The sequence below is a fragment of the Mustela erminea genome, chromosome 2 (genome assembly GCF_009829155.1).
Source record: "Mustela erminea isolate mMusErm1 chromosome 2, mMusErm1.Pri, whole genome shotgun sequence".
Taxonomy (NCBI): Eukaryota; Metazoa; Chordata; class Mammalia; order Carnivora; family Mustelidae; genus Mustela; species Mustela erminea.
Window position 1 is genome coordinate 103849068 of NC_045615.1, and position 12259 is coordinate 103861326.

Consider the following 12259-nt stretch of genomic DNA (forward strand, 5'->3'; position numbering starts at 1 on the left):
TGAAATTAATTTAAAATCTTGGAGCTACTTTTAATTTAGTTTGGTGTAAGGACAAGTAAGCAATCTTATTTTTCAGATTGGTACCCACATCGATCTAGTAATTTGTCTGGAATCCGAATACAGAAGCATGAAGCCCATTTCCAGACTCTGTTCTGAGGCAGCCCCAGCTTTAGATGTATTACAGAGTAACATCTAATTCTCTTTTCCTTTCTTAGGTCCCTTTTCATATATGAACTGTGGAAGCAATATGATGAAATCAGAAGGGAGAAGTACTTTTTATTGGAGTTGCAAATGTAGACATCTTTACAGTGTTATCTTTCTAGCCAAGATCATCTTTCATGGTTAATAGGAATGCTTGGAAATTTAGTGTTCTTCAGTGCCTAAATACGTGCTACTTCCCTCTTTTGAAGGCAGTGCCAAAAAGGTCATGGGCTACCCCAGAACTCGCAAAGCAGGTGGGATCCCTAGATCATCTGATCCAATGTTTTCCACTTACAAATAAAACAAATTTAGGCCCAAAGAAGGGAGGTGAGGGGGCCCAGCTCACAGAGCTATTTGATCCAGATGTGCTGGGCCCTTGTGGGGCTTCTCTCCCCAAGCTGGGTGGATCCAGCAATCCAGTTCGGGAACATATCCCTCTGAGGCTGCAAGCCAGGGAGAAGCCACGAGGGTCCCGCACAGCTTCCCACACTCCCCACAGCCCACCACCACACAAAGTCAGCCATCCACAGTGAAGAGAAAGACATTTAATCACTTCTTGGTCTTATCTCTTAAAGCGCTCAAAGTGTTTTCACAAGTGCAAAGGGAGCGATTGCTCTCAGCCAACAATTACCAGTAATTCCAACACACGCAAAAAAACTACAAATCACCGTGCTTTATACTTACTTTTAATTTCTGCACTGAAAAAAAAAAAAAAGTGAAAACCATAACAGGTTAGTTTACAGTGACGTCACCTCTGCCTTTAAATTAACTTTTGCTCTTGGGGGCAGAAGGGGTAAAGAAAGACAGAAACACATTGAAGCAGGAGAGCAAAACAGTGGCCGAGACTCCTGGGTCTGGCTAATCCGGCTCTCAACGCCCAGAGGCGGTGGCACCCTTGGCGCGCGAGCCTGTAAACACAGACAGGCAACAGTTAAGATACATTAAAAAAAAAAAAAAAGTCCCACAATTCCATTCTTAGAATCAAGCACAAAAACAGACAGTGACTCCAAGATTCATATGAGTGCACCCTGTCAGCTGCGAGGGCGGCCACACAGCAGGGTGCACAACCCAGGCCTCCCAGCGGCACCTGCTCTGCAGAACTCTGCAGGGCTGAGCTGTCCCAGGGTCCCTTGCTGGGCCAGGCGCAGGGCACTCTGCGGGGAAGGAGTCTGCAGGGGAGGGATTCGCAGAGAGGAGTGTGGCCCACAGCCGCAGCCTCCCCTGCCAGACAGCAGGAGCCGCGGGGGCAGGTCTGTGTGCTTTCGAGGCTCTGCCTCTGGAATGTTCTGCACTCAGTCTGGGTGGGTGGTGGGTTTGAGTTACGCTTCACACGTTGTTTAAGTGCTTGCTTTATTTTTCATGTGCAAACTGTCACTGTCTAAAGCTTTCAGAAGGACGTATACAGGTATGGACACCCTGCAGAGAGCTGAGGGTACGCGCGGTAAGGCCCCCCCTTTTGAGCGGGCGGGGACGTGGGGGCGCATGGCAGAGAGACTGGGAGAAATGACGTGTTCGGCTGCGTAAGCTCTAGTCCCTGATTCGGTCCGTCCAACGGAGGGGGTCCTCAGTAGGTGATTGTCCACTCTTTGACAGAGGCATCGTGAGACGTCGTGACCAGCGTGTGCTCGTCCAGCCAGGCCAGGCTGCTGACGTGGTGAAGTCGGTGCGCATCTGGGGAGAGAGAAGTTATGCTGAGGGTGAGCCCCGTGTCTCTGCGCCTGCAACACCGCAGACGAGGAGCAGGGGACAGGCTGTGGCAACACCGACAGCGGGCCCTGAGGAACTGACCGCAGACTGCTGTTCATCCAATCCTGGCCCTCCTCCCGGAAGGGTGAACATCTATCTGGGTGGACAGTGGGTGCAGCCATTCTCAAGCCGGTCCCTCCCAGACATGGGGACTGTCTCAACAACCAACAAGGTCCCCTGGGGGACATAACTGCTCCTCCCATGGGGGTGTGTGTGTGTGTGTGTGTATGTGTGTGTGTGAAAAGTCTTACTTCTTTTCATGCATAAGCAACACTACACAGGATACACAGCCTCCTGGCGTATCTGCGGTGATGGGGCGGGGGGGAGGATGAAAAGGCCGAGAAACCTCTGTAATTGGTGGACTCGTGACCAGAAGACCCCGAGAGTCACCCCCTGTGTGAGGTGCACCAGGGGTGACCCCATCCCCCCCCAGTCTCCTGCCTCCACCCTGCTGACTTGGTGGGTCTTACTACAAACAGAGCAGGGAGCCCAGGTAAATCCCCTCTGCCTGAGGGGGTGACACCGGGACAGACACAGTCCCCACGAACCACTTGTGACCACAGAGTCCTTGAAGTGAGCTATTGCCACATGGAGAAAAAAATATGCTGGGCTAAATAAAACTTACTATTAAGAACAGTTTTACTTTTTTGTTGTTGTTTTGCTTTTTAAACAGGGCTGCTAAAAAACCGGCTCTGAACTCCTACTGAATGCTGCCCACTGTGGGGAAAACCTGCTCAGCTGTTTTATTTAGGGGGTGGGGTAGGGGAAGGGGCAGTGCTGTGGTCTGAATGCTTGCATCTGTCACCCACGTTGTACACCGGAAACCTATGTCCAAGGCTGGGGGGATCCGTGCCTTATTAAACAGACCCCACGGAGCACTGCCCCTCCCTGCAAGTCTCTGACCTGGAAGAGCTCCCCCACGCCCCAGCCCTGCAGACCCCCCATCTGGGACTTCAGCCTCCTGAACTGTGATAGTTCTGTGGTTTCTGAGCCATCTAGTCTGCGGTACTTTGCCATGGAAGCCCAGCGGGATAAGGAAGAGATGTCAAGAGGAACCCCCATGTGTGAAGGTGAGTGTCCGGTGAATGGACACCACCTCCTCTCCTTCAGGGAACACACGCATCGTCCCTCCCTCTGCGTGTCAAGCAGGGGCCAGGGGAATGAGGGCCATGCTTCTCAGGGCTAACTTCCCCAGAAGCACAAAGAGGACACTTGGGCTTGGGGACAGCCTCTCTGGGGCTGCCTGGGGAGCTGATGTAGGAGCGAGAGTCACCTTGGATCTTGACCCTGGTCTCGGGGTCACTCAGGGTCCAGACGTACACCATCATGTCCATGCCACCAGAGGCAAAGTGCTCGTTGTCTGGTGACCAGGCCAGGCAGACGATCTTCGCGTGGTGTCCGTAAAAAACATTGTTCTCCTAGTTTCGGGTTAAAAACAGAAGGGGTAGGTCAGGGTTCAGGCCAGAGGGGCACGTGTCATCTCACCTGCCCTCTGTGACCACAGTGAGGGCCGATGCTGACATAGTGCTCTCTGCCAGAACCCGTGTACACCTCCTGAGGTGTCCGCTACTCCGTGACAAGGCCCAGGAGGATGCAGCCCAGCACTGGGCAGCAGCCACTGTGTCCCTGGGACCAGACGGCCTCTACCACAGCACCTACCCTGAGGTGCTAGGTGTGTGTGCGCTCCTTCACGGGGCCCTCAGCCCAGCCAGGGTTATCACCACGCTGACACGAAGGCTCAAGGGGCCCCGCCTTGGGCAGGGGGTGCGCAGGGAAAGTTCGGGCAGCAGAGGGAGGCAGCCGGCCCCTCCCCACCACATCTGCCTGCTACTCTCTACTCTGTGGGGTGAGGACTGGACAGGGCCTGCAAGCTGGAGGACTAGCACTTTCCTGACGCTGTAGGGATGGTTTTTCTTCAGGGCATTCCATTTCCTTAATCCCTAGATGAGGTCGACCTCCCGAGGACTTTCTTTTTCAGGTTTGCCTGTTCCATACTGTGTTGATATCACCCTGCCTACTTAGCATAACGTCAACAAGACTTCTGTTGTACATACATGAAATCACTAAAAATGAGATAAACACAAAAGCTGAGAAACGTGGCAAGGGAGCAGAAAAATCCCCCAGGAGGCAGGGTGTATGTCCATGGAGGTGCAAGTTACAAGCTTTCTGTCCAACACAGGCAGACACTTGCCTTCACCCGCCCCTCTTACCAGAAGTGACATTATAGCATCACACTTTAAGTGCACCCCGAATTAAGATCATTGGATGGATAGTGTAACACAGGGAGATGTTAATGGCAAAACCTCTGGTAAATTCTTTCATCTTTGCTGCATTCCAAAACGTTCAAGTGCTGGGGGGCTGGCGTGGTGCAGGGCCCTGAGACCGGAGACCTGCCAGCCTGTGCCCCCTGCTCTGGCCAAATCCAGCAAGTGACCGACCCCCTAACCAAGCTCAGTCTCCTGCCCCGAGCCCCCCGCGAGGCAGTGCTGAGAGGATGCGCGCTCATCCTCGTCAGACCCAAATGGTAATGAGACTCAAGAAGAAAATCTAGTCTCAGCCCTTCGACAGAGAAGAAACCAGGAAATCCCTCAGCCAGGCAGCCCAGGTGAACCAATCGGCTTGTCTTTATGGCAAGTCTCACCGACGCCTGGGGCCCTAACCTTGTAGCAAGTGCTCTACCTCACTCATAAAACCCCAAGACCCTGGACAGCAGCATGTCTCGTCTCACATCATTCAGCCCTGAGAGCAAGGAAGCTGCGTGGCCTCATGCAACTGCCAGGCTGATGACAAGGGAGAGAAGCCACGGCCCCCCACCCGCCCACTCACCGAGTAGCCATCAGCAACGCTGAAGACCGTGACCACTTTGCTGGCATCGCACACAGCGAGGAAGGCGCCATCATGGGAATATGCCACATCGGTCACGGGGCCCTTGGCCTCCAGGAGCTTGCCCTCGTCCTTCAGCGTGGTGCCCAGGATGGAGTACAAGCGGACATTTCCGTCCTGCAGGAGGACAGAGGGGCAGTGAGTCACTTCCCGGCGTGCACGCTACGGGAGAGCATACGTGCGTGCACACACATGCTCCCGATACCTTCCCCCCAAAACCTGTCAGCAGTTCCCATGACATACCAGCAGTGTGGGAAGAACTACTCAGGGAAGTAATTAAGAGGCTGAATGCTAGGTACCCCCAATTCTGATTCCATGTGTGTGGGTGTCCAGGACTCTGATTTTTTCCATCAACGCTCCAGTCAGTCCTGACGCAGGTGTTCACAGGGCAAACCATGAGGTCCACCTATACACGTTAGTGCTGCACTGGTAGCCCTGGTCTGGCTCTGTCCTCCAGCCACACTGCTTGCCCCCTGTGCTCTGGATCCACACCACCCTTCCCAGCGCCCTGGAGGTTCCTGCAGGCACCGACTCGCTCTCTGACCACGCCCTGCTCCGTCCAACCTGTTGGCTTCTGGCGAACTCCCCATCCTTGGTGTGACCCAGGCGCTTCACAGGGGAGGCACACCTGCTCTCTGAGGGAGAGGGACCCTCAGAGGGTCCAACTGCCACAGGGGTCCTGAGGTTGGGATGCCCAAGCACCTGGCTCTACCCAGCTCTCCTCGGCTGGAAGCCTCTGAGGGTGTCTGGACATCTTTGCTAACAGTTCTGCCCATGCCGTGGGAGCCCAGCCAGGCGGACATACCTTGGGCACCTGTCCTCCAGGCCAGGGACTGTCTCTCCCCAATTTCATGACCCCTCACACTTGTCCAGGGCCTGGCCTGAGAAGTGTCACACACGGAATGAATCCGTGAAGGGGGCAGAGATGGACAGACAAAAGGAACCAGGACAGGTGTCCTTGTGACTAGTGTCCTTGTGACTGTCCAAGGCTTCCCTGGGAGGAGTCAGATTAAGGACCAGGCCACCCTCTTGGGGCAGCTGAGCTGTCCAAGGGGCCAAGATAATCCAAGGTCTCCTAGCTCTGGCCACAACACAGCCCTGGCTCTGCCCCTAATGCAGGAGGGAGAGCCACGTCCACATGCTGCAGGTCGATGAGGACAAAAGTCCTTGAGCTCTCGTGATAAGCTCGCCTGATGTCTACCTACAGTGGGAGCCTGGGCTCCAGGGTTCTGTAAATACATGGCCTACAGGAGGCACTGCAAAAAAGGAAAAGGCTATGCTCTTAGACTGTACACAGTGGACGTCATAGGAGGCACACAGCACCAACGTCCACCACCGGGCTAACTATGTGATGGGAATGCCACTTGCTGGAAAGTTATTAAAATAAATGGAGACTACTGGTGTGTGGAGAACAATGGGGAAGCCTAGGATAAACAAGAGATGTGCTCCGTGTGATCACGGAGATTCACAGGCCCAGGGCTGGCAGACAACCAGGAAAGACCAAAGTTGGCAAGACCTTGAAGTAGGAGCTGAAGAAACATGGGAATAGCCATCTCTCTTCTTTTTAAAAAGGTAAAGGTCTAGTAAGCAGGGCATAGTACAAGAGGGAAGACCAGATTTAAACCCCATGTCTGACTCTGACCTCCTGCCCCAGGACCATGGCTGTGAACTTCTCCCTAAAAAAGGGAAGACAACTCCTCAAAACATGCCAGAGAGCAGGGATTTAGGAAAGAAGCGGTGACAAGCCCAGCACTGCAGGGGTGTGGGCCTACAGGGACGGTAGCCCAGGCAGAGCACTGCAGGAGAGCAGGGCTGTCGGGAACCCTGTGGGAGGCAGTGGGGCTGTTTGGCAGGAGGGGATGCAGTGCCCCGTGGAGGGGCAGCCACACACAGGACACATCTGACTCATCTGAAAACCAGGGAAGTCCACCTGTCTTACAGCCACGATGACGAAAACACAGAGGAAGGGCTCGAGTGCAGGGGCTAAGGGCTGACAAGCCCTGCTCCTGTGTCTGGGCAGCAGTGGCTCGACACTGTGCCCAAGGGCTCTTGGGGGAGGGAAGAGCTTGTAGATGTGGCTGGGGGCCTCCTCACCTGCTTGGGCAGGTACCCTGACCCACTGTCAAAGCACCCAGGGGCCCCTCTGGCTGGTCCTCCTCCAGGCTGGAAGGGTGGGCAGCAAGGACATTTTGGAGGTTGAAGGTGAGACCGCCTGGGGAGCAAAGGCCCACCCACAGACCAGCCTTTCCTCAGCCCTCACACCTGCTCCACGAGATCCGCCCCGGGCTCCTCCAGCAGCTGGGGAGCAGGTGGTTTCACAGTGGACACCAGCAGGTGACCCCTGGGTTGGCTTTTGGCACATTGGGCACTGCCCAGCACTGACTTCCTCCCCTGGGGCATGAAGGTCCGCCATACCTGCTGCAGAGCTCCTTCGTCAGGGCACCCAAGCCTCCCAGGGCCAGAAGGGACAAAGGGAGCCAAGTTGTAAAGCACTTTAGTACTCAGCCTGGCAGGCAGGGACCACAGGGTCTCTGCGCTCTAGGTTTAGAGGAGCAAGAACACCACACTGGACCAGACAGATGCCAAAACTAAAGGAAAACCTTGAGCCCGTCGGGTTACTGCTGCTAGACACGGGTTAGGAATCTTCTTGTCATGTCCCTACCTCCAACCTGCCAGCCCAGGTCACCCACACTGGTCCCCTCTCAACACACTAAATCACATGTGCCCTACGGACTTACGTGGTTGATGGCCCAGCAGTCTCCCCTGCTCTGTGCTCCCAAGCCCAGCCCCTGCTCACTGCCCAGGCCCTTGGTCTCCCACTAGCTCCCTCCCCTTCTGCCTTAGGACCCTCTGTACATAGCCTGTGTCACCCCCTAACCGCCCCCATAGCCGGGGTCAGAGGACATGAGGGACAGGAGACTCACCGTGCCCCCGATGGCCACCGTGTCACCACTGGGGTGTACTGCCACCACTTCCGGCTCGTAGCCAGGGCTGTCGATGCTGAAGCACTTTTTCTGGTCCTTGAGCAGGACAATCTGAAAATCACAGGCAGCGGTCAAGGTGCAGAGGGCGGGGACAGATTGCTTGGCCCGAAGCTCACTGGGGGCGGGCGCCCTGTGACCCTGCATTGTGCTTCCTCCCTCATCAGTCGCTGGGGACCAGGAAGCCATCTGACCTCTGAACTTTTCATTCTCCTGTCACATAATGAATGAGCTCTCCCAAATGGCCTTCTTGCGAGATCCAAGGGACACAGCGTTTGGAAGAGCAGGGCTCTAAGGCGACAACAGGAACGAACAGGACAGGCTGGATTCTAAGTTCTGGTATCCCAGGTCCGAAAAATTCCCTTCACAGCTCCAACCCGCAGCACATGAAGCATCCTACGTGTGCCAGCCAGAGCGTCTCCCACAGCTGGGGGACAATGCTGGTACCTGTCTTCTGGACAAAAACTGGGCCCCAGGCATGGGCTCCCACTCCACAGAGTCTCTCTGCTCCCCACTGGCCTCCCACCAAGGCATGACTCATCCCATGGGAGGGCAGGACGGATGGTGCAAGGCAAGTCAGCCGGAGGCACCGGAGGGTACCTGGGAGGGGCTCCACCCCAGCCAGCCCCTGCCTCACCTCCCTCTAACAGAGGTGGAAGCAGGACGGAGTCCCCAGCCTGTCCTCAGCACCCTGTGGACACACAAACAGGGACCTGATCCTGGCTCAGTCGCCTACTGCTTATGGGGACAGCTCTGTCCTGAGCCTCAGCTTCCCAGGGCAGAAGAACCAGCCAGTGCCTACACAGCACAAAGCCGGAATTTTACGTTCAGGATAAATAAAGTCCTCAGTAAAGGCAAACAAAAGTATCAGCTCCGAGTTCACCAAGTGTGAGACACACGCATTGCTAACAGTGGGGCACACCCCTGGAGATAGCAGGATCACCATCCCCCACTGCCACCTGGAGGCACTCACAGAAGAGGCCCTCTGTACACAGGGACCCTCTTCGCCCTCCACCCCCACTCTTGCTGCCCCTCCTGCTTCTTGCTCACTGGACTGCTCCCAGATAGCATGGCCTAGATTTGTGACAACTCTGGCTTCATCCCACAGTACCCCTGCCCAGGCTACCAGCTGTCCCATGAAGGGCAGGCCAGCCCCTGACCCCACTCTCCAGTGGCCTCTGCTTCTGTGTGTATTGTGAGGTTGGTGGGGGGGCGAGAAAAGGGAACAGGTGGACAGGTGGCAGAACCCTAAGATCTACTATGAAAATGCAGCCCGAGGAACGTTTACCTACCACCTGCCTGACTCGGGAAGTGGATTCACCTGACAGGTAAACAGTAGGGGACCAAGCATTTGCCAAAACTTGCCTAAGAGATGAGACTTAAACCGAGCTATTTCCCGAACTAAAATCACAGGCCCCTTCCAGCATATTCTATAGAAACATCCCACCTAGAGCGGGGCAGGAAGCCTGCGTAGCAGGGGCACATCACAGAACAACCTTGCATACCCCCAACACCGCCACGTGGCACCAGGTTGCCCCTCTCTGACCCTCCTTGTGCAAGCCTCGCTCTGAGCCTCAGAGGAGGGCTTGTCAGGACTGCCCTCTACCGACAGGGAAGTGAGGCCTGGAGACACGGAGCATCAGCCCAGGCCCGCCTGTGCTTCTAGAAGGCTGCCTTTCGGCACCTCCAACCCTGACTCTGCTCTGGCTCTCCATGCAGATCATCACTACTGTTCCCCCACTGACTGCCCAGGCTGCTGACGGTAACTGCTTGGCAGAAGCTTCTGCTATCTAGGACACGCAGAAAACATTCTCCCCGAAGCACGTTAAGTGCACGTGACGCAGGACGGGTGTGGGCTCCTGAACAGCAGCTATCTTTACCAGGGTTGTCACTCCTGCTGTGGGGGGCTTAGTCACACCTGCCCACCCTGATCTCCTGGATGCCCTGGTCTACTGACAGACGCCGCCTGCATCAGAGCAAAACCTTGTAGAAAATGGGTCACACCAGGGTCTGGGTCAAGGGCACTTTGTTCCCGAATTTCCAAAAGAAAAGGTCTGTAAGTGACCTGTCTTCAATGAGAAGCCAGGCCACAGAGCTAGGACACCAGATGCCATCCTGGCCCTGGTGCCCCTAGCCACCATGTGGCCTCGGGAGAAGTCAGAAAAAGAACGGGCAACACTGAGAGGAGCCTCCCAAGTCCCCTAGGAGCTGTTAGGGAGCTCACAGATGGTAAGGAACATGTGTGGAGTCACATGGTTCCAGGGTTCATGGCTGAGACAACCGTGTTGCTGCTGCTGGGCACCCAGCAGGCTCCTGGGCTGATGGACACACAGGGAGGCTCATGCCTGACAGCTGTGCCCTCTGGCAGCTGCAGACTGGGGCAAGCAACTAGCCCTCCCTCTGCCTCCGTGTCTGTAGGATAGGGAGGATGCCGTGCTACCGGAGAGAACTGCTGACCAAGTGACTCAATGTGTGTGCATGCGGGTCTTGGACAGACACGCAGCAGAGCTCCCACTGCACCAGAGGCAAAAGGTCAGATGCCTCACCCACCAGCTCCGCTCAGCCGCCCGGCTGGTGCTCCCCGCCACTCTGAAGCAAGCCGTACCTGCCCGATGCAGACGACCACGGCATAGCCTCCGGGGCCCACAGCCACGCACTTGGGTTGGACGTCCATCTTCACGACTCCCTGCCCGCTGGTGGAGACAAGGGAAAACACGTTACGTCAACCTCACAGGGCTCAGCATGTATGTTAAGCCTACACTCAGAGATGCCGATCCACCTGCACTGAGGGAGTCATGAGCCAAAACCCAGGAGCACTGAGAGAAAGAGATCCCCAGCTCTAGGGAAAGAGACTGGAAATTAAGCGGGGACAGGGAGCAGGGTGGGGGGTGGTGGTGCTCTAGTCGCTATGACCTGTGGAATAGCTGTGACGCCCCCAGGAACTCCACCCCACTCTCGTCCTGAGTCCACTGGCCACAGACCCTGACAATCCATGGCTACAGATGGAACTGAGCCCACCTCTCGCTCCCACGGTCACAGCCACTCTGCTCAGCAGGGTGACTCTTCTGAAGAATCAGATACTTTCACGGATGAAAATCATGTCTTTGTTTTTGGTTAATGCTGTGAAAACAAGCCCTGGAAATCTTGCACACACACAAAAACTTGAAAATAGTAAATGAAGGAAAAAAATCCCATGTGACCAGGCCAAGCATGGGGACCTTGCGGCTCAGGTCACCAGCTGTGGCTCTGCCCCGGGGGTCTCTGAGGAGGCCGAGGGTGCAGCAGCCCACGCAGCGGGAAGGCTCTCGTGTGGGCCGTGCTAATTCAGGGTCACCACGGGGCACCAGTACAGAGAGAATGGCTGCGGCCTGGACACCAGACTGTGGGGCATTTTCCGCACGCATCACGAGGCTCAACCAGTTCCCAGTGCCCAGTCCCGCCAGGCAGGTGAGGCCTGTCACACGTCCTCCTGGAGTCCCCTGCCTCAGTGAGGGGGAAGAGGGGCACGGCTGCAGACGTCCAGTCTGTCCTTTCACGAAGCAGACCCTGCTCACCCACCTCTTCACTCTGCACAGGAAACCGCAGTTTGGTAACAGCTAGTCTTCTGGTGCCAAGGACAGCCAATTCAAGGCACCGGAGCCAAACCAAACAACATGGCCGCTTCCTCAAAGCACCTGGGTGCCTACGTGTCCTTTTGAGCACCTGCCGCATGCCAGGAGGCCGTGAGGGCCTTGCTGGGCCTTCCCAACAGCCCGCAAGGCCGGCCCCGCTGATACCCTCCTCTGCTGTAGAGGAACAGAACGAGGAGGGCATCTGGGCTGAGGTTTCCCAGGCAGAGTCTACACAGGTCACTGTCCAGGTGGGCTACCTGGACTCTCATGCAGCCCCTGGCTGAGAGCATGGCCACAAGAGAAGCAGTTGGGGGGAGCAGTGAGGAGAGCAAAGTGCCATTGAGCCAGAAGCCATGTGGGCAGAGAGCCCCTCTTCTGGGGTGCACTGCGGACTGGGCCCCGGGCAGCCCTCACCTGTAGTCCCTCAGCATGAGGCTGGTATAGCGCACTGTGTCATCCATGCTGCAGCTCACCAACTGCCCAGACTCGTCCACCGTCATCCTGGACACCTGGTTCGTGTGGCCCTTTCCGGCGAAGGAGTCGTTCTCCCCTGTCTCTGAATCCCAGTAATGTGGGGCGGGGGTTAAGGAAAAGCCACCTCCAGGACACGGTGCGGGCCCCACCGGGGAGGCCTGGCCGCCTCTCACTCGGGATGAGACTGTGAGCACGGGGCCTGAAGAGAAGTCCAAGGCAAGTCTGAATCCGAATTCCAGAACAGATGTTCTGGTGATGGTCGGTCGGACCATGGAGGACACGCTGAGTGAGCAGTCCGGCTGGAACCCCTGCACGGGGACCCCCTGCAGCAGCTGGGCACGGAAGTGTGTGGGTTCCCACTGG

The 12259-nt window shown here is 56.2% G+C and overlaps 1 protein-coding gene across 2 annotated transcripts in view; it reads right to left on the reverse strand.

Moving 5' to 3' along the window:
• Nucleotides 1-870: 870 nt before the first annotated feature.
• Nucleotides 871-12259, reverse strand: part of WDR1 (WD repeat domain 1) — a 43523-nt gene continuing 32134 nt past the window's right edge. Inside the window, exons 10-15 of one of the 2 annotated variants that reach the window (XM_032333841.1) lie at nucleotides 11837-11993; nucleotides 10417-10504; nucleotides 7755-7865; nucleotides 4774-4947; nucleotides 3221-3365; nucleotides 871-1872 (exon numbers count right to left, since the gene is read on the reverse strand). In XM_032333841.1, coding sequence (XP_032189732.1) covers nucleotides 1766-1872; nucleotides 3221-3365; nucleotides 4774-4947; nucleotides 7755-7865; nucleotides 10417-10504; nucleotides 11837-11993 — 782 coding nt within the window. In that variant the 3' untranslated portion in view covers nucleotides 871-1765. Of the gene's footprint in view, nucleotides 1873-3220; nucleotides 3366-4773; nucleotides 4948-6547; nucleotides 6994-7754; nucleotides 7866-10416; nucleotides 10505-11836; nucleotides 11994-12259 lie in introns of those variants that run through there. The other variant, XM_032333842.1, reaches the window with a different exon arrangement.